This window comes from Arvicanthis niloticus, chromosome 5 (genome assembly GCF_011762505.2).
Source record: "Arvicanthis niloticus isolate mArvNil1 chromosome 5, mArvNil1.pat.X, whole genome shotgun sequence".
Lineage (NCBI taxonomy): Eukaryota > Metazoa > Chordata > Mammalia > Rodentia > Muridae > Arvicanthis > Arvicanthis niloticus.
The window spans coordinates 6,105,853-6,130,487 of record NC_047662.1 but is presented as its reverse complement, the minus strand read 5'-3'; the positions used below and the strand labels follow the sequence as shown (position 1 = coordinate 6,130,487).

Below are 24,635 nucleotides of genomic sequence, written 5' to 3'. Positions count from 1 at the left end.
TGTTACTTATGCATGCTTGTGGGCCACGGTGTCTCTCCTCTGGGGTCTGAATCTTGTCTCAGTCAGATGGATGGATATGAATATGACAGAGATGGGTAGTCCTGATGGAGACCTGCCTGGGAGAAATTCTAATTTGAGTTAACAGATGAGGGGAGACCTATCATGAATGTGGGTCCATGCGCTGAGGGCTGGAGAGATGGCTCAGCGGTTGAGAGCACTGACTGCTCTTCCAGAGGTCCTGAGTTCAATTCCCAGCACCCACATGGTGGCTCACAGCCATCTGTAATGGGATCTGATGCTGTGACAATTTGCATATGCTCAGCCCAGGGAGTGGCATTATTAGGTGTGGCCTTGTTGGAGTGGGCGTGGCCTTGTTGGAGTGGGTGTGTCACTGTGGGTGTGGGCTTCAAGACCCTCATTCTAGCTGCCTGGAAACCAGTATTCTGCTAGCAGCTTTCAGATGAAGATGTAGAACCCTCAGCTCCTTGTGCCTGGATGTCACCATGCTCCTGTCTTGATGATAATGGACTGAACCTCTGAACCTGTAAGCCAGCCCCAGTTAAATGTTGTCCTTGTAAGACTTGCTTTGGTCATGGTGTCTGCTCACAGTAGTAAAACCCTAACTAAGATAGATCCCCTCTTCTGGTGTGTCTGAAGACAGAGACAGTGTACTCATATACATACAATATTAAATAAAAATCTCGGAAAAAAAACCCACTGGTTGAGCACCAACATAGTCGCTCAGTCTCTCTGTGCTTCCCTGACCCTTCCTGACAACCCATGCGATGTGAACAGCTACCTCTCATTCCTGCTGCATGCCTCCCCACCGTGATGGACAGACGCCCTCAAACAGTGGGTCAAACCAAGCCTGCCTTCCTTAAGTTGCTTCGTCAGATATTTTGTCCTGGAACAAGGAAAGTAACTTTACATGGTCTGTGGACTGACTTACCGCAGTGTCTGCACCCCAACATTCGGTGTGTAGTTCCCCACCCACTCGTCCTTCCAGCTGAGCTGGTATTCTAGTGAACCTGTGCAGGGTGTCCCCCATGTGCACGCAGCCTCATGAAAGTGCAGGCACACGCCTTAGGAGGGGCTACCTAGGCCTCAAAAGTCCTGTGTGCACAGACCAGGCACTCCTCACGGGGACCACGAGAGGGCAGCACCTTCTCTAAATAGGCCGTCGGCTCTGCTGCCCCTCCCCTCCAGCCCCAGGCAGCACCTTCCTCGTTTTCTTGTTTTTCCCAAATGGCCTTTCAGAACATTCTGGCAGTAGTGACAGGCACACGCACAGGCTGTGCCGTGGAAGAGGGCTGTTTCTGAAGGACGGCCAGTTTCTCAAGGGTTCTAATACCCATCTTGAGCGTCCTGTAGCCAGCTCTGAACACTGAAACCTCAGGGCCTGCCTTGGGGCCTCTGGATGGATCCTGTCCTTGCTCCCTCCTGGAGGAGTCCCCCTGATGACTTTGTTCTCTCTGACTGAAAACTGATTTTCTGACATTAAAGAACATGACTCCCAGATGACTCTGCGAGAACATTTTTCAGAAAACAAGGTTGACCTCAGAAATTTGGCTTAAAGAGTGTTACCCTCAAATTATCACCAGAAAATTTCCTCCCCCCACCCCCAGGCTGGTGTTTGGGTTGTTTTGAAACAATTTCTACTCTGTTTGTAATAGGGAAAGCTGGAATCAGAAATCAACCGTAATGGCACAATTATGGCCACAGTCAGTTTGCCTAAAAATAACAAAAGCATTATTGATGATTTTGCCGAGTCATCTCTCCAGCCTCTTTTTAAAATTTTGACATGTTTTTAGCGTGTGTGTGTGTGTGTGTGTGTGTGTGTGTGTGTGTGTGTGTGTAGTGTGGATCTCAGGCCACAGAACACACATGCGGAGGTCAGAGGACTTTTGCAGAGAGAGCCAGGATCTTGCCTCCTACCATGTGGGTCCTGGGGACTAAATTTAGATGATCAGGTTTAGCCAAAAGTACGCTCCCCACTGAGCCATCTCACCAGCCCAGAAATGTTAAGTATTGAAAAGTTCTCGCTGTTTCTATTTGAGTTTATACTTGCTTTCTTATTATTACAGAGTCAGTGCAACTTGTATGGAGGACATTCTAGAGAACATTCTAGATCTCTTTATACACACACACACACACACACACACACACACAATTTCAGGACTGTCCTCATTCCCAAAGAAAACAGATAATGGCCAATTTTTGGATACTTCAAACCCAAGCAAGCCTTATTGGCTAAAATGTACTGAAAAATTCTTAAGGATGGAGGGATGGCTCAGCAGGCTCTTGCTAAGTGTGGTACCTGAGTTCTACTCCTGAGCTGATTCCAGAGGTTGTTTTTTACCTCCCCATGTGTGTTACAGCATGTGTGCCTTGTGGGCAGAGTGGAATATACCTTAAATCCCAATAGTCAAGAAGCAGAGGCAGACAGATCTCTGTGAGTTCAAGGCCAGCCAGATCTGCATAGTGAGTTTCAGGCCAACTGGAGTTATAGTGTGAGAATCTGTCTTTAAATTTAAAAGAGTAATAAAGATTTCAAATAAAACACTTTTAAAACTTCTAAATATAGAACTCTTTGCTCTCAGGTATTTTGTTCCTGGGGTGGGGAGTATGCACTATTCTGTTTATTTCACTCTCCTTAATAAGCCTCAAGAGCCACCCAGCGCCAGCTCTTCCAGCAGCCTGTGAGAGGTCCTGGACTGATAGAAGCCAGACCTCCAGGCAGCGGGGGCAGGGAGGTTGGCAGGCCAGGACAGCCTACTCTGGGCCCTTCAATTCTTCCCTACCTACTTCTCCCTGCTTCTGCATCTGAAGATGACGTTGTTCATCACTGTGTTGCTGGAGTGAGCCATGTTCATGTCTGGGGTAAGTTAGATGTCCTTATTGTCTTTATTCTGCTGTGGCTGGAGAAACATTGCAATAAAGAATATTTTTCAGGGGGCAGGGTGCTGGAGAGATGGCTCAGCGGTTAAGAGCACTGACTGTTTTTCCAAAGGTTCTGAGTTCAATTCCCAGCATCCACATGGTGGTTCACAACCATTTGTAATGGCATCTTATATCCTCTTCTGGTGTGTCTGAAGAAAGACAGCTACAGTGTACTCACACACATTAAATAAATAAATAAATAAATATTTTTTTAAAAAGAATATTTTTCAGGAAGGGGCAATGTCTCTGTGGTAAATGTAGCATATAAGAACACAAGACTGACAGGTTGAGTTCAAATCTCTAGACCCCTCATAAAGCCAGGCACAGCGGTGTGTCTCTAAGCCCAGTGCTCTGCTGGTATTCTGAGAATGTGGCAGAAGCTCACAGGTCAGCTAGCAGTGACAACCAACCAAGATAGCCTGTCTCAAATGAGGCGGGAGGCAAGTCCTCACCTGAGACTGGCTTCTGACCTCTACACATGCTATGGCACATGCCCTCATGCATTCCCACACGAATGCACACACATGCACTCACACACACATACATTCACACACACTCTTACATACTCATACACACACTCATACTCATACACACTCCCACACACACATTCACACTCACATACACTTACACACTGTCACACACAAACTCTCATACACACATGCTCACACACTCTGATACACACACTCATATACACTCACACACTCACATACTCTCATACACACTCACACACTAACACACTTTCATACACACTCACATACACTCACACACACTCATACACACTCTCACACAGTTATGCTCACAGTCACACTCACACACAGTAACACACTCACATACACTCACATACACTCACACACATTCTCTCTCTCTCTCTCTCTCTCTCTCTCTCTCTCTCTCTCACACACACACACACACACACACACACACACACATATTTCAAGGCCCTGAGATTGGAACACCATGGCCCAGAATTCAGTGAGCAAAGGGGACTCAGTAAAAGTTGACCTTCTAGAAATAACCAGGGGCCAAATGACATAGCCCGCAATTGAGGCTTTGGAATTAATTCCATGTAATGGAAAACCACTGGAGGGATTTCAGCAGGAAAATGACATGATTAAGTTCGTATTCCAAGGAAATAAATAGCAATAAAGAGTAATGAGTACCCTCCAACGCACTGCCCTCAGCGGCTCTCAGCAATAGGTCATTACTAGCACAGAATCCTGCGTTTTCTTCACCGCCCCTCCTGTTAATGGATATAACCACTGTTCTGCCTTGGGTATTTCTTTATTATCTTGTTATGTATTTTGTCTCCTTAAAATGGTGTATAGATCATGTCGTACTGTTGAACTTTTTAGGAATAATATTATGCTGTTTTTCTTGCTGCCTGTGTTTGTGGTTCAATGCCGTTTGTGAGTTTTTTAACCCTGTTGATATGTCTGATTCCATTCCCTCATTGTTTGCTGTTATGAACGATAAGCTATCATTATTTTATATCAATCTCTTGACAAGCATTAGGTTTCCCCCACTGATATTCAGTTAGAAGACTTATGAGGGCGGGAGAGCTGGCTCAGCTGGCAAAATGGCCTCTCAGGCTTGAAGAGTTAACTATGCGCCCAAGCATCCACATAAAAGGCCAGGTATGGGCACACTTGGAATCCCAGCACTGGAAAGGCAGAGGTGGGTGGGTCCCTGGCACTCCCTGGCTGGCCAGCAGAGCCTAATCATTAAGTCTCAGATCAGTGAGAAACCTTGTCTCAAAAACCAAGGTAATAGCCTGGAGAGATGGCTCGGTGGTAAGGATCACTTACACTCTTTCAGAGGGACCTGGGTTTGAGGCTCCCAGCACCCATGTGTCAGATCACAACGAGCTATAATTCAAGTTGCAGGAGATCTGATGTCCTCTTTCCGGGGCTTCTGCTCTCAAGGAGTGCACACAGAGGCACACACACACACAAAAGATAAGATAAATACAGACAGCTCTGGAGGAAGGACACCCTAAGTTGTCCACTGGCCTCCACATGCATGTGTACACACAGAGAGAGAGAGAGAGAGAGAGAGAGAGAGAGAGAGAGAGAGAGAGAGAGAGAAATGCTACTATGAACATCTTCTTTCTTCTCCATTCATGGATGTCTCTCTCAAAAAGAAAAATACTTAAGGGTAGAGTACATTTTGCGTCTAACAACATGTAGGTGACCAACTCGCCAAGGCGTTCCAGCCGTGCCTGTTCTCAGCCCTACTGCACTGGGCAGTGCTGGCTCCACTGTCTCAGAAACGTGTGGTAACATTAGGCCTCCCTGCATCTGTCTGGGGGTGTGAAAAGCTCCCTTGTTACGTTTCCACGCCTGAATTCCATTCCATGGATGAGTGAGGTGGAGTCCTTGTGTTTGTTTATGAGTGTTTTTGCCTACATGTCTTTATGCACACCGTGTGCTTGCAATGACAGCAGACGCCAGAAGAGGGCGCTAGGTCCCCTGAAGCTGGAGTTAAGATGTTGTGAGCTGCCATGTGGTTGCTGGGAATTGAACTCATGACCTCTGGAAGAGCAGTCAGTATGCTTAACGGATGAGCCATCTCTCCAGCCCCCAAGATTTTTATTCATATCAGTTCTGGGGATTGATCTCAGATCCCTGAACGTGGTAAGTGTTCTGTTGTGGAGCTATGCTCCAACCATTGGTATCCTTGTTTTGAGACAGGTCTCTCTGTGTAGCCCAGGATGTTCTCTTACTCAAGACCTGCCCTGCTTCTGCCTCCTGAACACTGAGATTGCAGGTGTGCACCACCACAGCTGACCTGGGGTCACAGGTGTGCACCACCACAGCTGACCTGGGGTCACAGGTGTGCACCACCACAGCTGACCTGGGGTCACAGGTGTGCACCACCACAGCTGACCTGGGATCACAGGTGTGCATCACCACAGCTGACCTGGGGTCACAGGTGTGCACCAGCATTCCTGACCTGTGGAGCTTCCATCTTTGGGAAGTATTACATATTCTTTCATGACCTGCATTTCTGGAAATCAATACCAGCTGTCTCTCGTTAAGTGCTGTGAACAGCGCTCTGTGTTTCTAAAAGTGGTCACCCTGAACTATCCCATATACCATGAGGTAAGATATATAGTATGTTATATAATGTAATTTAATGTTTAAGAAAATTGCTAATTGTTTATAATAAATATCAATAACTTTGCATTATATAATTATATATAACATAATCATATCCTACCCTATAATAGCATATATAGTATCATGATCCTATGGGTCTTCCACCTGTGAGTGTTGAGCATCAATGGCAGCCATAACCTGTGTCTATTATTTCACAGAGCTTCTCTGTGCCTTTTAACTCACCAGCTGTAACTGCTCCAAAAACAATGCCCGTGCCAACTTCAGATACTGTCAACCATACACCAAAAAACAAACCCACTCAGAACCTGTGAATATGGCCTTATTTGAAAGGGTTTTTTTTTTTTTCAGATTTCTTTTATTTTATTTAATTTCACTTTATGTACATGGGTGTGGCTAAGTGTGTGTGTGTGTGCTCCACACGCATACAGGTGCCTTCAGAGGCCTCAGAGGGTACTAGGTCTCCTGTAACTGGAGTTACAGAGAACTGTTAGCCACCTAGAGTAGGTGCTGGAAAGTTCCAGGCCTGGTCTACAGAGTGAGTTCCAGGACAGCCAAACTTAGGCAGTGAAGGAAACCACTGGAAGCAGGAAGCTGGTGAAAATGTATTTAAATGGGGGGCCCATGTTCCAGCCCCAGCAAGCAGCAGAACTTGGCAGTTTTGGCCACGTGGTTCTGGCTTTAGAGCCAAGGATACAAGAAAGGGGGTTATGGAGTCTCCTCCACAACTAAGGAAAGCCATTGCCAGGCTTGTCTCTGCTAAGTCGTGCTACCACAGCTGCTGCTGCTATCCCAACACTACTGAACTGGACTGCTGGAATATTTGTGAAATGTTCCAGAGTGGATGGAGCTGCCGATGCTGACGTGTGAACTGAACTGCTGATTTCCTGACAATACAGATAGGAGTTGCTCCAAAGAACCTTTCTAAACAGGTCCACTTCCCCTGTGTCCTAAAAACCTTTCTTTCCCACTATCCCTGGTGAGTGGTAGGCTAGAAGAGAAGCCGAAGCATTTAAGAGCCATTATTAAAATGAGGGTTGAGTGGGGTTGGAGAGATTGCTCAGTGGTTAGAGCACTGGCTGCTCTTCCAGAGGTCCTGAGTTCAATTCCCAGCAACCACATGGTGGCTCACAACCATCTGTAATGGGGTCTGATGCCCTCTTCAGGTGTGTCTGAGGATAGTTACAGTGTACTCATTAAATAAAAACAAATAGATTTAAAAAGAAAATTAGGGTTCAGAAAATCTAAAGTTACAGCACCTTCTTCTCCCCAAATCCTTGACTAGCATTATTGTAGTCATTGTGAATGCACAGCGTTCAACTTTTTCCATGGTGCTAGTCATGCCACTAAGCTTGTGGACAGGTGTATGTGTGTGCATTTACATGTGTGTGTTTGCTTGTGTGTGTGCACATGTGTGTATGTGTGTCTGCATGAGTGTGTGTGTGCATTTTATGTGCATGTGCATGTGTGCGTACACACATGTGTCTGCATGAGTGTCTGCATGAGTGTGTGTGTGTGTGTGTGTGTGCGAATGTATTCTGACATGGGGCTCACTATATATATCTCTGGTTGTCTTGCAATTTACTGGGTACACCAAGCTGGCCTCAAACTCACAGAGATCCCCCTGCTTCTGCCTCCTGAGTGCTGGAATTAAAGGCATATGCTATTATACTCAGCCCCCAATGTCTTTTTGACAGGACTGTTATGATCTTTTTCCATTTGTTATTCTCTGAACTTAAAAATGCTTAAGAATGTAGGTAAGATGGCTCAGTGGGAAAGATGCCAAGGCTGACAGTCTGAGTTAGACCCCTGAGGTCACATGATAGAAAGAAAACTGACTCCCACAGGTGCCCTCTGACCTCTACACACATGCTGTGACATGTACATTCGTGCACACCTGTCCATAACCAAATAAATGTTTTTTTTTTTTTTTTTAAAAAAAAAAAACTTTAAAAGTTGCCTAATGATTCACTTCCTGCCAGACATGATAGTACATGCCAGCACTGAGGGAGCTGAGACAGGGGGATTAATAGTCTAAAGCCAGTCATATAACAAGATGCAGAGGTGGACTGGAGAGATAGCTCAGAGGTTAAGAGCACTGAGTGCTCTTCCAGAGGTCCTGAGTTCAACTCCCAGCAACCATATGGTGCCTCACAACCATCTGTAATGGGGTCTGATGCCCTCGTCTGACTTGCAGTCATACATGCAGGCAGAATACTGTATGCATAATAGACAAATAAATCTAAAAGACAAAAAAGATGCAGAGGCAAAACCCAAAGAAACAAAAACACAAACCCCATAAATAAAGAAAAGAGAGACGTGGGCAAAGAATCTTTCTCCCTAATGTCAATTTTGAAATGCACTTCTGTCTGTAGCTGGAGAGATGGCTCAGAGGTTAAGAGCACCGACTGCTCTTCCAGAGGACCCCAGTACCCACATGGCAACTCATACCTGTCTGTATTCCAGTTCTGGGGATCTGACACTCTCACACAGACATACATGCAGGCAAAAACCAATGCACATTAAAAAAAAAAAAAAAAAAAAAAAACCACACCTCTTAAAAAAAAAAAAAAAGAAAGAAAAAAGAAAGAAATGTACTTCTCTTTGCAATCTCCATACCCTCACGTATATCCTTCAGAATAGGGCAAAGAGGGTTATTCCAAGTGGCACAGAGGCTGGAGGGATGCCTCAGTGGTTAGGATCATGTGTTGCTCTTGTAGAGGACATGGTTCAATTCCTGGAACCCACAAGGCTGCTTACAGCCATCTCTACATTGTACTGTAGAGTGAAAAATTATAAAGGCCATTTTATGAAATATGTGTAGATTTTTCACCTTAGACCTGAGCAGAAAAGTGCAGATTCCAGAATGAGGAACTGAAAATAAGATTTCAGGCCCACCTATGGGTGGGAGAGGCCCAAGGCAGGAAGACACAGTCCTGACCATAAAAGATGCAAGCCACCTAGGTGGGGCTATAGCAGGAAGAAGTAAAGATAGTTAATCTGAAATAGTTGGTAATGGCAGGATAGGACACAATGACATGATAAAAACCACATTTTTGAGAAGAATGCAGGGTGATTTCCACATGACACTAACCATTCAGGGTGGGTTTCTCTGGAATGTTTCGCTATTCTTATGTTATGTATCCTTGGCAACCCCCGCGCCACTCCCCTGGTTTGTGGTTTTTCTCTTTAAAACGCTCCACGGACTGGATGTTGGGGTCGAACCCCACTCCTGCGGGAGTGCGTGGTGAGACCACTGGCTGCCAGGCTTCTTCCCTAATAAACTTCTGCTGATTGCATCCAGGTATGGTTTCTTGTGATCTTTGGGTGGTCGCAATTTCCTGAGACTTGAGGAAGGGTCTCCCGAATATGGGGGTCTTCATTACAATATACATTTTATGTATGTGAGTACACTGCAGGTGTCTCCAGACACCAGAAGAGGGCATCAGATCCCATTACAGATGGTTGTGAGCCACCATGTGGGTGCTGGGAACTGAACTCAGGACCTCTGGCAGAGCAGTCAGTACTCTTAACCACTGAGCCATCTCTCCAGCCCAAATAAATAAATCTGAATTTAAAAATAAATAAATAAATAAAATCGTACAAAAGAATAGTAACACAGAATTAAAAAATGAAAATTTCCAAAATCACTTTATTACATCTAAACGCTATAGGGAAACTCTGGATGATTTATAACAAACATAGATCAATGTGATTGATTTTATTTCTTTATTTTATTTTTTTTTTTTTTTTTTTTTTTTTTTTTCTGGTGCTGGGGATCAAACCCAAGATTGTGACAAGCTCTCTACCATGAGCTGAATCTGCTGACCCCAAATTTAGGTGAATGATTGGCAGGGGATTATGGAAGGCTTGATTCCTTTGCATGTCCGTCCCAGTCTGTTCCCTCTCACCCACATCCCTTCTCTTCTGGCTCAGGCAGCTCCACTTCCTCTCACGATGAGAACTCCCTCTGCGTTAAACAGAGACTCCGCTGCAGGCAGCAGGGAGACCCACATTCCAGGATTCCTTAGAAAAGGGGCAGGGTGAGCCCTCAGGGCCAGTGTGTCATTTCCGGCTCGACTATGGTAGATTCTCTTTGTTTTTGTGTTTCCAACCGTGTGGAGCCTTCTCATGCTTGTGTTTCGTGTCCAAGTGGTACTTAGGGTCTAGAACATATTGAATAAAAAGAAGAAACAAGATGAGCAAGGGAGGCGCGTGACTCTGATCCCAGTAGGCAGGCAGGTCTCTGAATTTAAGGCCAGTCTGAGCCACAGAGGAGTTCTAGGACAGCCAAGGTATGTAGAGAATTACTGTCATGAGCGGGAGAGAGAGAGAGAGACATAGAGAGAGACAAAGACAGAGACACACACAGAGAGAGAGACAGAAACAGAGAGAGACAAAGAGAGATAGGGGAGGGAGGAAGTAATTACAAATTTCTAGAGATGACTGAGCTGACAAAGTGTCCTGTCCTACATTGCTTGATCCTGGACCCTGACTGTGGCAACAAGGGGACAAAGAAAGGACAGACACACATACGGAAATACGAGGATCAGGTAAGTTCTACTCACTCTGATGGAGTGCACCTACTGCGCACAGCCCAGCATAGAAGGAGGAGTGCACCTACTATGCACAGCCAAGAATCTCTGGGTTTTTCTTACATACAGCCTAGAAGGGGGAGCTAGCTAGTCTCAGTGGAAGGACACCTCCACAGGGAGCAGAGTCAGTCTGTAATCGCCTGGGAGGAAGAAGCTGCAGTGCTAGCTTCTGCACACAGTTGTTCCTACATGCACATCCTCGCACACAGTGCTAATATTCACACTCAGACCCCAGAAAGGCTTTGGGACTCCTCTGACCCCTCACCTGGGAAAGGCTTTGCCTACTGCCATGGGTCTGAGGCATCTAGGTTTTTGACATAGCTGTGCCCAGGTTGAACAGCACATATTCACTTGGGACTTCATCCTTTCTTTACCCAGTCACCCCAGGATCACTCAGCTCTCCTAAACGAAGTGCCTGCCTTGCAAGCATGAGGGTCTGAGAGACCAGAGCCTCAGGATGCACAGAAACACTGGACACAGTGGCATGCCTCTGTTATCCTGGCACTAGTGGGATGGAGACAGACAGCCTAGCCAAATCAGTGAGTTCCAGCTTCCGTGAGAAACCACGCCTCAAAACAAAACAAATAAACAAAAAAATGGAGAACCAGGCATTGGTGGTACACGCCTTATCCCAGCACTCAGGAGACAGAAGCACGTGGATCTCTGTGAGTTTGAGGCCAGCCTGGTCTACACAGCAAATTCTAGTCCAGATAGAGCTACATAGTGAGAGCCTATCTCAATAGATGAATGAATGAATGAATGAATGAATGAATGAATAATGAATGAAGATGACGAGCAAGTGAAGAAGACATTTAGTGTTGACCCCAGGCCTCCACAATCATGCCACATGTATACAGAAGCCACACACACACATTTTAAAGAAAAGATTAGTTTTAAAAGATCAAACTTGGAAGTACCTCAGGAAACAGGGAATGCAGAATGTCAGCCACAGTTCTTCCCCATGTGTTCATTTTGTATGTGTGTGTGTGTGTGTGTGTGTGTGTCCACGCATGCATGCGCACATGTGCATATGTTTTTGTGAATGTGTGCACATGCCGCTGGGAAAACAAACCGGAGCTTCATGCATGTACTACTGCTAAGTAAGTCACCTCCCAAGTCCTCTAACCTGTGTGCCTTTGAGCCCTTGGCTTCTCCTGCATGGGGGACATGATACAATCAGTTAAAAGTTGATCATATAAAATGTTGTTATCAGTTAATATAGTCAGCCATGATGGAATCCTACAGAGCTGTGTGATGCTGTGGTCACGCAACGTGGCTGAGTGGAGCTGCCCACGGCTATACAGAAATCTGGATCTCAAGGAAGAGCAGAATGATGTCTCTTCTCTACACTGTCAGCACAGGGCCCAGTCACCGAGAACTCATGGGTGGTAGTGAGGGATGAGGCATCCTGACACCCAGTGGGAGGTGAGGCAGTCACCTGCACAGAGGGTTCACAGGGAGGACCCCGAGGACGTGTAGGACACTGACATCAGGAAGCATCCCTGTCTGGGTGAGTCTGAGGGTAAGCTGGAGAATCTCCCATGGAAAGACGTTTGGGTTGTGGAATACAAAACTACAAATGGTATGTGTTGCGAGAATAGTAAAAATTTTTATCAGGGAAAAATGGAACATGGAAAATCATGGAACAAAAAGACGAGTAAATGAGTCTGCGTGAACCATGTGACAGACGTCACTCTAGAGGAAGAATCGCCACAGCCAGTGCTGTGAGCAGGGCATGGCAGGCACTTGTCACGTCCAGTGTCACTTTTCTATCAAAAGTGTATTGGGAAACAGCACAAGCAGAAATAACGAATGAACCAGGAAGTAGATTGAGAGGGGTTAAAATAGGCCTTAATTTGTAGGGCGGTGGGTAGAGGGGTGATTTGTAAAGCGGTCATTCATGATACAGAGAGTCATTCATGATACAGAGGAAGGGAAGTACAGGCTCCTAAGAAATCACTCCACTCGGGCCTACACTCAGCTGAGAGTTTTCAGATTATCTTTGCAAGTTTCTCCCCACAACTCTCAAGACTAGGGAGGCTACAAGCCATGTGGTGTCTCCTCTGCTGCTCTCACTGAGATGGGAGAAACTGGTGTTTCCCATCTCTCCTGCCTTGCCCATGCCGGCCCATGCTGGCCCATGTGAGCACTCCTGCCTTGAAATGGCATTCCTTCCCTCTGTATGGATAAGGGACCGGGCAGAAGAGGGAAGAACACCGAGCTCCACAAATCTAACAAAGGAATTAGAAGTTGATGCACTCACATTCCTCCGGGGAGTATGGGAAATTGGCTTCCACCACCCTGTTGTTGAGGGGCTTCGTCTTGCGGTAACCACTTTGAATGATCTCGTTGTTGTGATTCATAACAGAGTTTTCTATGGTTACAGCCTGCAGATGACAGAAAGTGAGTTATGAGGCAGAAGCACTGGGGAATGTGAAAGCATTTAGTGACTGTGTAAGAAAACGTCAAGTCGATCTGTTCTGAGCGGTCTGCCAACCTTTACGTCACCATCCTTCTATCGTCCATCCATCCATCCATCCACCTTCCCAGAAGGCATCTCCACACAGTCTCCTCTCCTCTTTTTATATTAGTATTTGGTTAACAGAACAAAAGCAATCAGTAACAGGCAGTCAGCTCAGTGTTTGTTTTTCTAAGATATATTCTGTCTACATCTTTAAGAAGTGGGTTTTTTTTTCTGCATGAGTAAGTCTGCATTCTCCATTCATTTTCTTCCCTTTAAGATTTTGAGTCCCCTACCTTCTCTGTGTGGCTAACTCTTGATCAATAATAATAGTAACAGTAGTAATAATAAAAAATTTTATTTTTTTAAACAGTGTCTCACTACATAGCCCTGGCTAGGCTAGAACTCACTATGTAGATCAGGTTAACCTTGAACTCCCCAAGTTCTGCCTGCCCCTGCTTCCCAGGTGCCACAACCAAAGCCATGCACCCCACGCCCGGCTGAACCTCTCCTGGGACTTAAGTGAGACGTCTTCTAGGTCTTCCTACTCCACCCTTCATCTCTCTTAGACACTCTGAACATCTCCTTCTGGCTCATCTTTGTGCCAGGTGAGACTATCTTCCTGCCTCTGTCTTCCAATTCACTAGTTGCCTCTTGAATTAAATCTAGCATACTGTTAAACCCAGCCGCTCAATCTGTAATTGTGCTTGACACAGTTTCATCCCACCAGGTGGGAATGGGGGCAATCCTTCTAATTCCAGCACTCAGGAGGCAGACGCAGGAGGACCTCTGTGAGTTCGAGACCAGCCTAGTCTACAGAGTGAGTTCCAGGACAGCCAGGGCTACACAGAGAAACTCATATATATATAATGTGTATTATGTATATTATATATATATATATATAAACATATGTACATATATACTTATATATACATATATGCATATATTAGTGTATAAAATATATACACATGCGTATATTAGTATATATATTTGCATATATGTGTGTGTATATGTACATATCAGACACTGTTACATTTCATCTGGTGATTCCCCTGTCTGAAGTCTTTGTAACTCTGACTCTGCTAATCCCCTTTCAAACTGTCTTTTTCCTTGTGTGTTTTGGTATTTTGCCCCCAACAGTGGTAGGAATCAAATCTAAGGCCTTGTTATATTAGGTGAGTATTCTTAAAACCAAGCTATAATCTGAGTCTTGGCTTTGTTTGTTTGTTTTTAAACAACTCTCTTCTTTTGTAGCCCAGGCCAGCCTAGAACTTTCTGTGTGTGTCCAAGGGAGGCCTAGAGCTCTCAAACCTCTTGCCTTGGCCTCCGCTGGTCACAGGTGAGTAGCATCAAGCTCTGCCCTTCTAATAAGTAATTAGAAGGCCCCTAGTTGGACCCTTCTGGAGATAACTGGCACATGCTACATCTTATCTGGGGTTGCTTCCAGCTTACAGAGTAACATTTTTGTGTGGAATGGTCCTTGCCTGTTAGAAGTCTTTTCCATCTTCCTTTGGAGAAGAGAAATGAAGTTTAAGAGGAAAAAAAATGTTCGTTTCTGAGGGAAAATATCAGTGTAAGGAGATATTAGACTGGCCCTGTACCTTAGCAGTGCTTGCAGTATGTTCAACTCCACAAATGTGTGTTATGTAAGGTGTGGTGTATTCACTAAAGGCAAGACACATTCACATTCAGAGCTTGGCCTGATGGCTCTTGCCTGTAATCTTAACATTCAGGAAGCTGAAGCAGGAGGATTGCCATGACAGTCTGGGTTGGGTTACAGAGTAAGATTCTTCAGAAGGAGGAAGAAGAAGAAGGGGTGGGGAGGAGAAGGGAGGGAGGGAGGGAGGTTGGTTGACGCATTCATGTACCTGGACTATTTATTATTCTGAAAGACAAAAGAGGACCTATAGACCACTTCTCTTCAAAAGACTGAGTATAGGGTTGGAGAGATGGTTCAGTGGTTAAGAACACTCATTGCTCTTGCAGAGGACCTGGGTTTGGTTCCCAGCACCCACACAGCAGTTTACAAGTACTTCTAACTGTAATTCTAAGAAATCTGATGACCTCTTCTGGCCTCCACGGGCTCCTGCACACACACGGTGCACATATATACACTCCAGTACAATAGACATGCACACACACACAAATACAATTAACTAGTTTTTTTTTTTTAAGACTGAATATAAAGCTGTGTTTTAACATGACAAAGAGCAGAGGCAGTCATTGACACAGGACCTAGGACAGAGCTTAGCCAGGTCTGCTCGAGAACATCTGTCCTTAGCATGTGCCTCCCCTTTCCCATGGCTCTGAGTCCAGAGCTTTCACTACGTCAAATCAAAGCTCCTTGGATCAGCTGGTGCCTCTCACACCCATCCCTGCCTCGGTGGCTGAAGGTCGACCACAGTTCCGTGGGGGTGGGGTTGATATTGGTCTTGGCTAGTTTTATATCAACTTGCCACAAGCTAGAGTCATCTAAAGTGAGGAACCTCAGCTGAGAAAATGCCTCCCTAAGATCCAGCTGTATAGCATTTTCTTAATTAGTGATTGACGGGGAAGGGCCCGGTCCATGCTGGGTGGTCCCATTCCTGAGCTGGTGGTCCTGGAAGCTGTAAGAAAGCAAGCTGGGAAAGCAACAAGGAGCAAGCCAGTAAACAGCGCTTCTCCGAGGCCTCTGCATCAGCTCCTCCTCCAGGCCCCTGCCTTGTCTGGGTTCCCATCCTGACTTCCTTTGATGACAAGCAGTGCTATACAAACCAAATAAACCCTTTCCTCATCCATTTCTTTGGTCATGGTGTTTTGTCGAAGCAACGGAAACCCTGACTAAGGCAGCATCAGAGCCTGTGTGTGGCTTGTATCAGTGAGTCATGTGGGCTTCTGGGAGTGTCCTCCCTATCCAGGCAGTCAAAAGAAGGCTTTGAGGAGCTGTTGTTACCTGGACCTTGGAGAGGGTGACAGGATCCCGAAGCACAAACCACTTGACGTTCTCTGTGCAGGGAGGAGTGGTGAGCGAGCCGTCGTAGGTGTAATAGTGTCTGATGTCCTCAGGGAACAGGTTCCGGATGTTAACATTTTTCAGGGTTGTCGTTTGTCCTAAGAGAAAAAAGACAGGGAATGGAGGAGAGAAGCCTTGTCGCCCCAGCAGGGACAGCTCGGGCTCTGCCTCAGGGATGTTCAAGTCTGCGGACCTAAGCTGTAGAACAAAGGTGCTGATGGCTGAAAAACTGTCCCCCGGTTTACTGCTCTGGATGGGTGAGCAGCGGAGAGCTGGGCCTGGTGGGGCGAGCTGGAATCCTAGCACTTGCGAGAGTGAGACCCAAACCTGTCCCTGAGTTCAAAGCCAACCTGAGCTTTAAAGTGACTTCTAGGGCCAGAGAAATGACTCAGTGGTTAAGAGCACTGACTGCTCTTCCAGAGATCCTGAGTTCAATTCCCAGCACCCACATGGCAGCTCACAACTGTCTGATGCTATCTTCTGGTGTACAGATGTACCTGTATAAATAAATCCTTAAAATAAACAAAGTGACTTCCAGAAGCTAGAGAGAGGGCTCGGTGATTAAGAGCATATAATACTCTTCCAGAAGCCCCCCATATGGCTCCCAGCGCCCATGTCAGATGATCTATGACTGGCTGTAACTCCCGATCCAAGGGATCAAAGCTAAAATCACAGGCATTTGTATGACACTCAGCTTGTTAGATGGCTGCTGGTGTCAGAATTCTGGACCCTGGTGACTGCAGAATAAGTACCCATAACTGCCCATAAGAGTCATCTCTTCCCTCTCCATACAGAATATATTTTAAATTTTATTTTTATTTTTTGTGTATGAGTATTTTGTCTGTCTGTCTGTCTGTACATACATACATATGTATGTATGTATGTATGTATGTATGTATACCATGTGCATGCCTAGTGCCCAAAGGGGTCAGAAACTGGCTTCAGATCCCCTAAAACAGGAGTCACAGACAGTTGAGAGCTGCTATCTAGGTGCTGGAAATCAAACCTCGGTCTTCTGCGAGAGTGGCAGGTTCTCTTGACCACTGAGCATGAGGGCTCCGGCCTCTGGGGGCGTGACTGAGCCCAAAGACAAACACCGTACACATTAATAACTTAAGAATCCATGCTTAGGAGCTGGAGAGGGGACAGTGGACAAGAACTTATGCGTGGCTTCCCAGAGGTATGCTTCCCTCCTAAACCTACAGCAGAAAGGGCCGGGACAAGGCCCTCAGCCAGAGACCTGGCTTCCCTCAGAAGGGCTGCGGCTTCTCTACTCACACCTCTCCTACTGTGAGCATTCCTTACCTGGATGCTTGACATTGGACAACTCAGAAATGAAGTTGCTGTAGTAAGTGTTTTCGGCGTATTCGTCCACCTGGGGAGAGAGAAGCACAGAGCACTCGGCACAGGGGGAACTTGGCCCGCTGCCCCACACCGGCCACTTGACTTTCCAGCTGGGAGGCTAAGCAACAAACATGGAGGTAGCACGGCTCAGTCCTAGTGGGGGATAAAATGACTGTCCCCTGCTACCAACTGCCCTCATCTCTATCCTCAGGGCTCCTGACAGACATGATGTCCCAGAAGAAGCTGCTCCCCTAGCCCTACTGCTAGAACACTCTTGTATGAATGTTGATTTCATTAGTTTAATGTGTATCAGAGTTTGCCTGTGTGTCTGTATGTGCACCGTCTGCATGCAGTGCCCAGGGAATCCAGAAGAGGGCACTAGACCATTGGAACTGGAGTCACAGCAGGTTGTGAGCTATCCTACAGGTGCTATCTCAGTAAGAGCAGCAAAGGCCCTTAACCACTGAGCCATCTCTCCAGCCCTGGTATTTTTTTTTTTTTTTTTAAGAAGAAAATAAAAGTTGCTTCTGGTTTAAAAGGCATATTTTGTTATTGTTTTCCCCTGTTGATTTGGTTGGTTTAGATTTAATTTTGTTTTAGTTTGGGTTTTTTGTTTTGTTTTGTTTTGTTTTTGAGGTTTTGTTTTAGTTTGGTTTTGAGGGTTTCTCTGTGTAGCCCCTGCCTGCTGTCCTAGAACTCACACTATGTAGACCAGGCTGGCCTTAAACTTGAGAGATTTGCCTTCCTTTGCCTCCTAAGTGCTGGGATTAAAGGTGTGCACCACCACTGACTGGCTTGATTTTGTTTTTCTTACTGTGTTGTAGTTTGGGCTGGTTTAGAACTCCCTCAGTGGATCATGCTGGCCTCGGATTGCAGTAATCAATACTGTTTCCAAGTGCTGGGGTAACAGGCATGCACCTCTATGACAGACTCCTGGGGTCTGTTCTGTTGGGGTTTCTTTCCCCTTCATATAGATTATGTGAATTATTCATATTATTCTCCTGATTTCTTCTTTTAACTTTATTGTTACTGTGTGTTGGTATGATAGGGGAGGGCACATGACTGTGGCCTGCATGTATCAAGGTCAGAGGACATCTCTGTGGAATTGGTTCTCTATGCAGGTTCCAGGGATTGAATTTAGGCCGCCATACTTGCATGGCGATCTACTTTGCCCACCAAGCTATCTCATTGGCTCTTACTTCTGCCTTCTTTCTATATTTCTGTGCACACACACATGCATATGTGCCACCGTGCCTTGGTTTTCACGTGGGTCCTCACGTTTGCACAGAAAGCACTGACTGAGCTAGCTCCCCACTTCCTGTGTCTCCCTATCTCTTAGCATTGGAAACTCTTTTGTTGAAAGGTGAGCCTATCAGACAGTATATGGAAGAAATTCTGATTCTGATCTCCTAAAATTGTCCTAGGGCGTTTTCTTATTTGTTTATGTGTAGGCTTATTTTGGTACTTGGCTGTGTTTAATCTGAAGAATGTACCCCTCTAAACCTCCCCACACCCACTTCATAGAGCAGTTAAGGTCTCTGCTAAGCATGACGCTCCTAGATTTTAATTTTTATTTATTTATCTTTTTTTTTTTTTTTTTTAACTTCAGGTTGTCCTAGAACTCACCATGTATCCCAGACTGGCTTTGAACTCAGGACAATCCTAGCTCAGCCTCCTGAGTGTTACAAATATATGTGTGAACTACCACACCTGATTTTGTTCAGTTTTTAAATGTCATTATTTATTTATTTACTTACTTACTTACTTACTTACTTACTTACTTATTTTAAAGACAAGGTCTCACTGTGCTCCCCTGGATAGCTTAGAAGTAGACACAGCTGGCTTCAGACCAGGATTAAAGGCATGTGCCACCATACCTAGCTCTCTTCTTTTGGTTTTTCGAGACAGGGTTTTTCTGTGTAGCCCTGGCTGTACTTGAACTCACTCTGTAGACCAGACTGGCCTTGAGTCACAGAGATTGTCCTGTCCCCTGAGTGCTGGCGGTTAAAGGTGCACGCCAACCATACACTGCTGTTAAATGTTACTTTTCTTGTTTAGCTGGAATTCCTAGGGACAGCTCTAGTTCTGTGGTCACAGTGAACTGGATGGAGGGCATGCTTAAACCCCTCAGGTTCCTGTGACTTGCCTTTCTACTGATCCTCTCTGTGAGCTCAGCACACACCCATGTAGCTCCTGTAGCCTCCACTGTCCCTCGCTCCACCCCTCCACCTCCCACTCCTACCCTACCCCCTACCCTCCCCCACTCCCTACCCCGACTCCTCTAAGCGGCTCCCCAGTAAAGATCTGATTGGCTGCTATCACTGTCTCTGGTCTGCGCCCCCAGCTGTTCTTCTGTCTGTGAGTTCTCTGTTTTCTGACCATTTGAAATCACGTTTTCTCTCACGGACAGTGATCCTGGGCTTCAACTTGCACCCAACAAACACTCCGTCCACTCTGCTGGCCAGGTGGAACCGGAACTTGTTTTTCCAGGGCAGCCTCGACCGGAATAAATTTCCAGTCTGACCATAGTGTGGGTAGGGACCGGAAGAACCCTGGGGGAATGTCCTCTGGAACTTAGCGGAAATTTTACCTGATTTCGTGAATAACTGTCATAAATGTATTGTTTGCCTCTAGCCCATGCTGAAATAGTGGGAAGAGGGTTGCATGATTTTTTGTGTGTTTTTTTGTTTGTTTTTTGCTTTTATTTTTTATCTTGTTTTGTTTGAGACAAGATCTCATGGTCTAGCCTAGGCTGACTTTGAACTTCGATCCTCTGCCTCGGCCACCTGAACGCTAGGATTACGGGTTTGCACTGCCATGACCAGCTTCATGTTCTAAGATACTATGGAAACAACTGGGCATTTCATTTTGCTTATAACTTCATCCAGTTTTACATTAAGTTTTTTGAGAATTAGATTCCTGCCTACTTTAAATTTGTTTTTTAGATTTATTTGTTTTGTATTTTATATGTATGGGTGTTCTATCTGCATGTATGTCTGTGTACCTATAAGCAAGCCTGGTGCCCTCAGAGGCCAGTGGAACTGGTTGTGAGCTGCCACGTGAGTGCTGGGCCTAGAACCTGGGTCCTCAGGAAGAATAGCCAGAACTCTTAATCAGTGAGCATCTGTCCAGCCCCGATTCCTGTCAACTTCAAATGACCTATCCCTAAGTCCATCGTGTGGACTTTCTTAGAATCTGGCTGGCTGGTTTCACCTGGCCCATTAGACCAGCCTGTGTCTAGTCAACCCTCCTGGGATTCCAGGTCTTTTAAGTCATCTTATTACCCAGGGCCTCCAGGTTCATAACACAAGAGTGACCAAGGGCTGGAAAAATGGTCAACTGTCACTGGGAAGCTTTCCCAGGAATGCTGAGCTTTGGAAGGGATGGAGAGAGAAAATGAAGATGACGCGTCATTTAGACCGAATACCTCATTTGGACTTGAGGGCATAGCCTGAGTCAGACACGCATGCATAGTTCCAGCCTACCTCAACCAAGACCGCTAACACAGCCAAGCCGTCTTCTTGGTCCTTGGCTTTCTCATAGGTCTCATACTTCTGATTGAAGTGAACACAGTGAACCTGTGAGTGAGGAAAAGCAGGTCAAGGGTGGTTCATCTGGACGTCAAACACTTAAAGATTCTAAAGAGACAGGAGAGAATGTGAGACGCTCCGGCAGAGGCCTCACAAACTACCGTGCCCTCTCTCCTTCCGTGCAGGCTACAAGTCCCAACTGCCAAGACCAGAAACTTTTCTGAGAATAAAAAGAGAGTAAGTGGGATTCTGGAAGGTTGTGGTTCTGGTTTGACCTGACCCAAACTCCCTCTGGCAGAGGCCAGATTATATGAGGCCTCTGTGCCCTCCTCTGAACTCTAGGGGGCTTAAGGAGAGGGAGAGCCACTGGAAGCCACTGGAATCAGCAGTAAGCCAGAAATCAGCCCAAGGATGGGTGCAGGCCACAGAGGTGCCCTAAAAAAACGCTAACACACAAATTCAGCTGAACCAGGAAGGCCTGCCTCTGTGCAGACAAGAGACTCCTGCCACGCTGGGAGTTTTCTGAAGAGGGACCCTGTTTACATTCTCCCGACAACGCAATGACAGAGTTCCAAATGAACCAAAATAAATTCGGTCACAGGGTGATGAACCATCACCGTTGCACAAAAATATATTTTAATAAAAATAGCCAATATTAAAATTGGCTAATTTAATAAGAAAAGTAGAGCTGGAGAGATGGCTCAGTTGGTAAAGCACTCACTGTTGGGAGCGAGAAACTGAGTTCGATTTTCAGCACCCACAAAGGAAAACTGGGCACAGAACTGCATATCGATAATCTCTGAGACAGTGGCAATAGCATCCCTGTGGCTCGATGGCCAGCCAGTCTAGCTGGTTGATGAGATCCAGACTCAGAGAGAGAGAGAGAGTGTGATAAAGGAAACAGCATCAACCCCCGGCCTCCACACATACATATGTGCATGCACACTCACTTGCATGTGTACATATACAACACCTGTGTAACACAAGCATACAGACACTGACACAAAGAAAGGTGAGTCTGGAGCCCTGTGGGGTTGTCACATACCTCCATCATTTTCCTCATCCCATCAAAGGTGTGTTCAGAGCCGCTTATTTCCGAGTCCCTACCACCCCAGTGAAAGTGCATCTGCTCTGCGACGTACGTGTTGCCATCAGAGTCTCTCATGTGCATGCTGTGCGGCAGGGTGATCTGTACTGTGGGAGAGAACACGGCACAGGGAGACTCAGATTTTCCGTAAGTAGCTTCGTGGTCAAAATATTGCCTAAAGTATATGCCTATACTCCTAGCACTTGAAAGCTGAGACAGTAGGATTGCTAGTTTGAGGCATGGCTTCATGGCTTGTACAACGACTTGGCTAGCCCACAGAACTGCTGCCTGAGGTAGCACCATGCTGGGCTCCAGCACTCCTTGTTCTGTGGACAAGAAAGCTGACCCCGGGGACTGGAAGACTCAGTTATGTTGTGCCTTGGGCTGGGGCAGAGCTGGGCTGGGAGCCCTGCATCTGCATTTCTAACCACATGCCATCATGATATGGCTCAATTTGTCCTCAGAAGACCAGAAGCCAGGTTACACAGCCAGCCAGGACCCCAGCTCTTGCTTAGCTTAGGGACTTACTTTGACTGAGATTCTAACCCTGAAATGCTGGAGGAAAAAGAAATGGGTCTCCCTGCTGCATGCCCTCCAGACTTCCAACAGGGACATTATTTGTGTCAAATTGACTGCAGATATTCATCTCACTGGCTCAGACCTTTAAAAAGTCATGTCTCTTGGAATGAGCCATCCAAGACTAAAACAGGGTAGTGACACCAGAGACTGACTAGGAAAGGATGTGAAGGTGCCAGTCGGTCAGGCACGATGCCACATGCTTGTAATCTCAACACTTGGTAAACAGAGACAGAATGATCAGAATTTCAGGTCAATCTCACTGCATCTGCATTTGGAGGCTAGCCTGGGCTCCATGAGACACTGTTTTAAAACAAAAAAGGTATAATTTAAGATCTGAGACTCTGTCTCTATCTCTGTCTCTGTCTCTGTCTCTCTGTCTCTCTCTCTGTCTCTGTCTCTCTCTCTGTCTTTCTCTCTCCCACCCCTGTTTAAACATTTCTAAATTTGGCCATGGATCCATATGTTTCCTTAAAGAGCAAAACATTCATATTCGAAATGTTCTTCCCAAATCATCTAAAAGAGTTGGGAAGCTGTGATCAGATGAACATAAGCTACTAATCCAGACTCAGAGATGGGAACGGCCCTTTGTAGAATGCAGGCTTACCATTTAGAGTCTCAAAAATCTATGTTCTCAAGAACGGAAGAGACCTTAAAGGAGGAAGTCACTGAGTGAGTTCTGCCAGGAGTCGGTGGGAGCCAGGAACCTAGACCCCACAGAGCTTCAGCCAAATGGACAGTTGTCCCCACAGGAGCAACAAGAGAGATCCTGGCAATTACCTGTCCCAGACCGCAGCTTCTAGAAGACAGGGTGTCCCTATGGGGCTTTGCACTGACAGGCCTGCTCAGGGAGCTCAGAAAGGAGCTGTCGTAGTGGTTTATTTGGTTTTGTTTTGGTTTTTGTTTTGGTTTAGCTGGTGGCTGGGCTGTTGAGAAGCTCAGGCCCATGTCTCTCTGTCTCCAGTTCCACTTACTAAAGTTTCCAGATTCTGAAAATGGATTCACCTCCTGAAAGCATTTGCTCCCTTTGTGAGGAATGACAATTTAATCAGTGTCTCGACAGATGTTTGCTGTCCTCAGGTGACCCCCATCAGGGCTGAGGTAGAGTGCTTGACCAGCATGCACTGGGCCCTGGGTTTGGTCTCCAGCTCTACATAAACTGTGGTAGTATACCTCCCTAATCCCAGCACTCAGGAAGTGTAAGTGGGGAAGTCAGGAGTTCAGGGTCATCCTTTCCTGAAGCCAGCCTGGGTTGTCTTTAAAAGGAGGAATGTCAACAAATGTAGCCAGGCCTCACCCGGGTTTGCCTAGATGTGCAAGGCCTTACGTCCTACCTCAGCCCTAGAAAACTGGGTCTCTGTGCATGCTGCTCCTGACCTGTATGCACACCCCCTGTTTCTCACGCAGACTGCCAGCCCACCGGTCCCCCTTACCTGTGTGTCCGTTGTTAGTCATAGAGAGCTCTGGCTCCTCCACATCATAGTTGACCATGTGCAGGGGTTTCAAGGACCCATTGAACCACACCCTCCTCCTCTTCACATCGATGGGTGACTGCCTTTCCCCGCTGCAGGAAGGGAACTTCTCAGGCCACTGATCTTCTGCCACGCCGCCGTCATCCCCTGTCACAGGAGAGAGTGGGGCCCAACTTAGAGCAACCCCCCTGAGCCTTCTCTGAGGGTTCTCACCAGGCTGGGGTCAGGAGCTTCTGGGTGGAAGACCCATGGGGCAGCCTTCTGGAAATAGAAGCAGCACTTCCAGAAGGCCGGCTGGGAAAGCTCTAAACTAAGCCCAGAACTTGGGGTGTGGCGATGGTGTTCTTCCCTTGCAGCTAACAGCAGAAAGAACCCAGAGCTAGTGATTCATGTCCAAGGATCTCCTGCAGAGCAGTTGGCCCTCTGTCTTGCAGTAGTCATGTGACAAAGACTCCTGAAGGGGGTCTGGGCCTACCAATAACCCCTGACCTCATTTTCAGAGAGTATAGTGTCCCTTTCCAA

General features: G+C 46.3%; 1 protein-coding gene across 1 annotated transcript; it reads right to left on the bottom strand.

Moving 5' to 3' along the window:
- Positions 1–9,827: 9,827 nt before the first annotated feature.
- Positions 9,828–24,377, bottom strand: Ca6 (carbonic anhydrase 6). Its single transcript, XM_034501965.2, has 7 exons — positions 24,075–24,377; positions 22,024–22,172; positions 20,934–21,026; positions 17,410–17,479; positions 16,045–16,202; positions 12,915–13,038; positions 9,828–10,222 (listed from the first exon to the last, which is right to left on the bottom strand). The coding sequence occupies exons 1-7, from the start codon at positions 24,130–24,132 to the stop codon at positions 10,137–10,139; spliced, it is 738 nt and encodes a 245-aa protein (XP_034357856.2). The 5' UTR covers positions 24,133–24,377; the 3' UTR covers positions 9,828–10,136.
- Positions 24,378–24,635: the final 258 nt, after the last annotated feature.

What these genes read in the sequence shown, in the direction of transcription:
- Ca6 (XM_034501965.2), bottom strand. Translation starts at nt 24,132, where the DNA reads ATGGTCAACTATGATGTGGAGGAGCCAGAGCTCTCTATGACTAACAAC. An exon ending in GGATGAGGAAAATGATGGAG is followed by an intron (nt 21,027 to 22,023) that starts GTATGTGACAAC and finishes CCTCACTCACAG; the next exon opens with GTTCACTGTGTTCACTTCAA. An exon ending in TCACCCTCTCCAAGGTCCAG is followed by an intron (nt 13,039 to 16,044) that starts GTAACAACAGCT and finishes TGTCATCTGCAG; the next exon opens with GCTGTAACCATAGAAAACTC.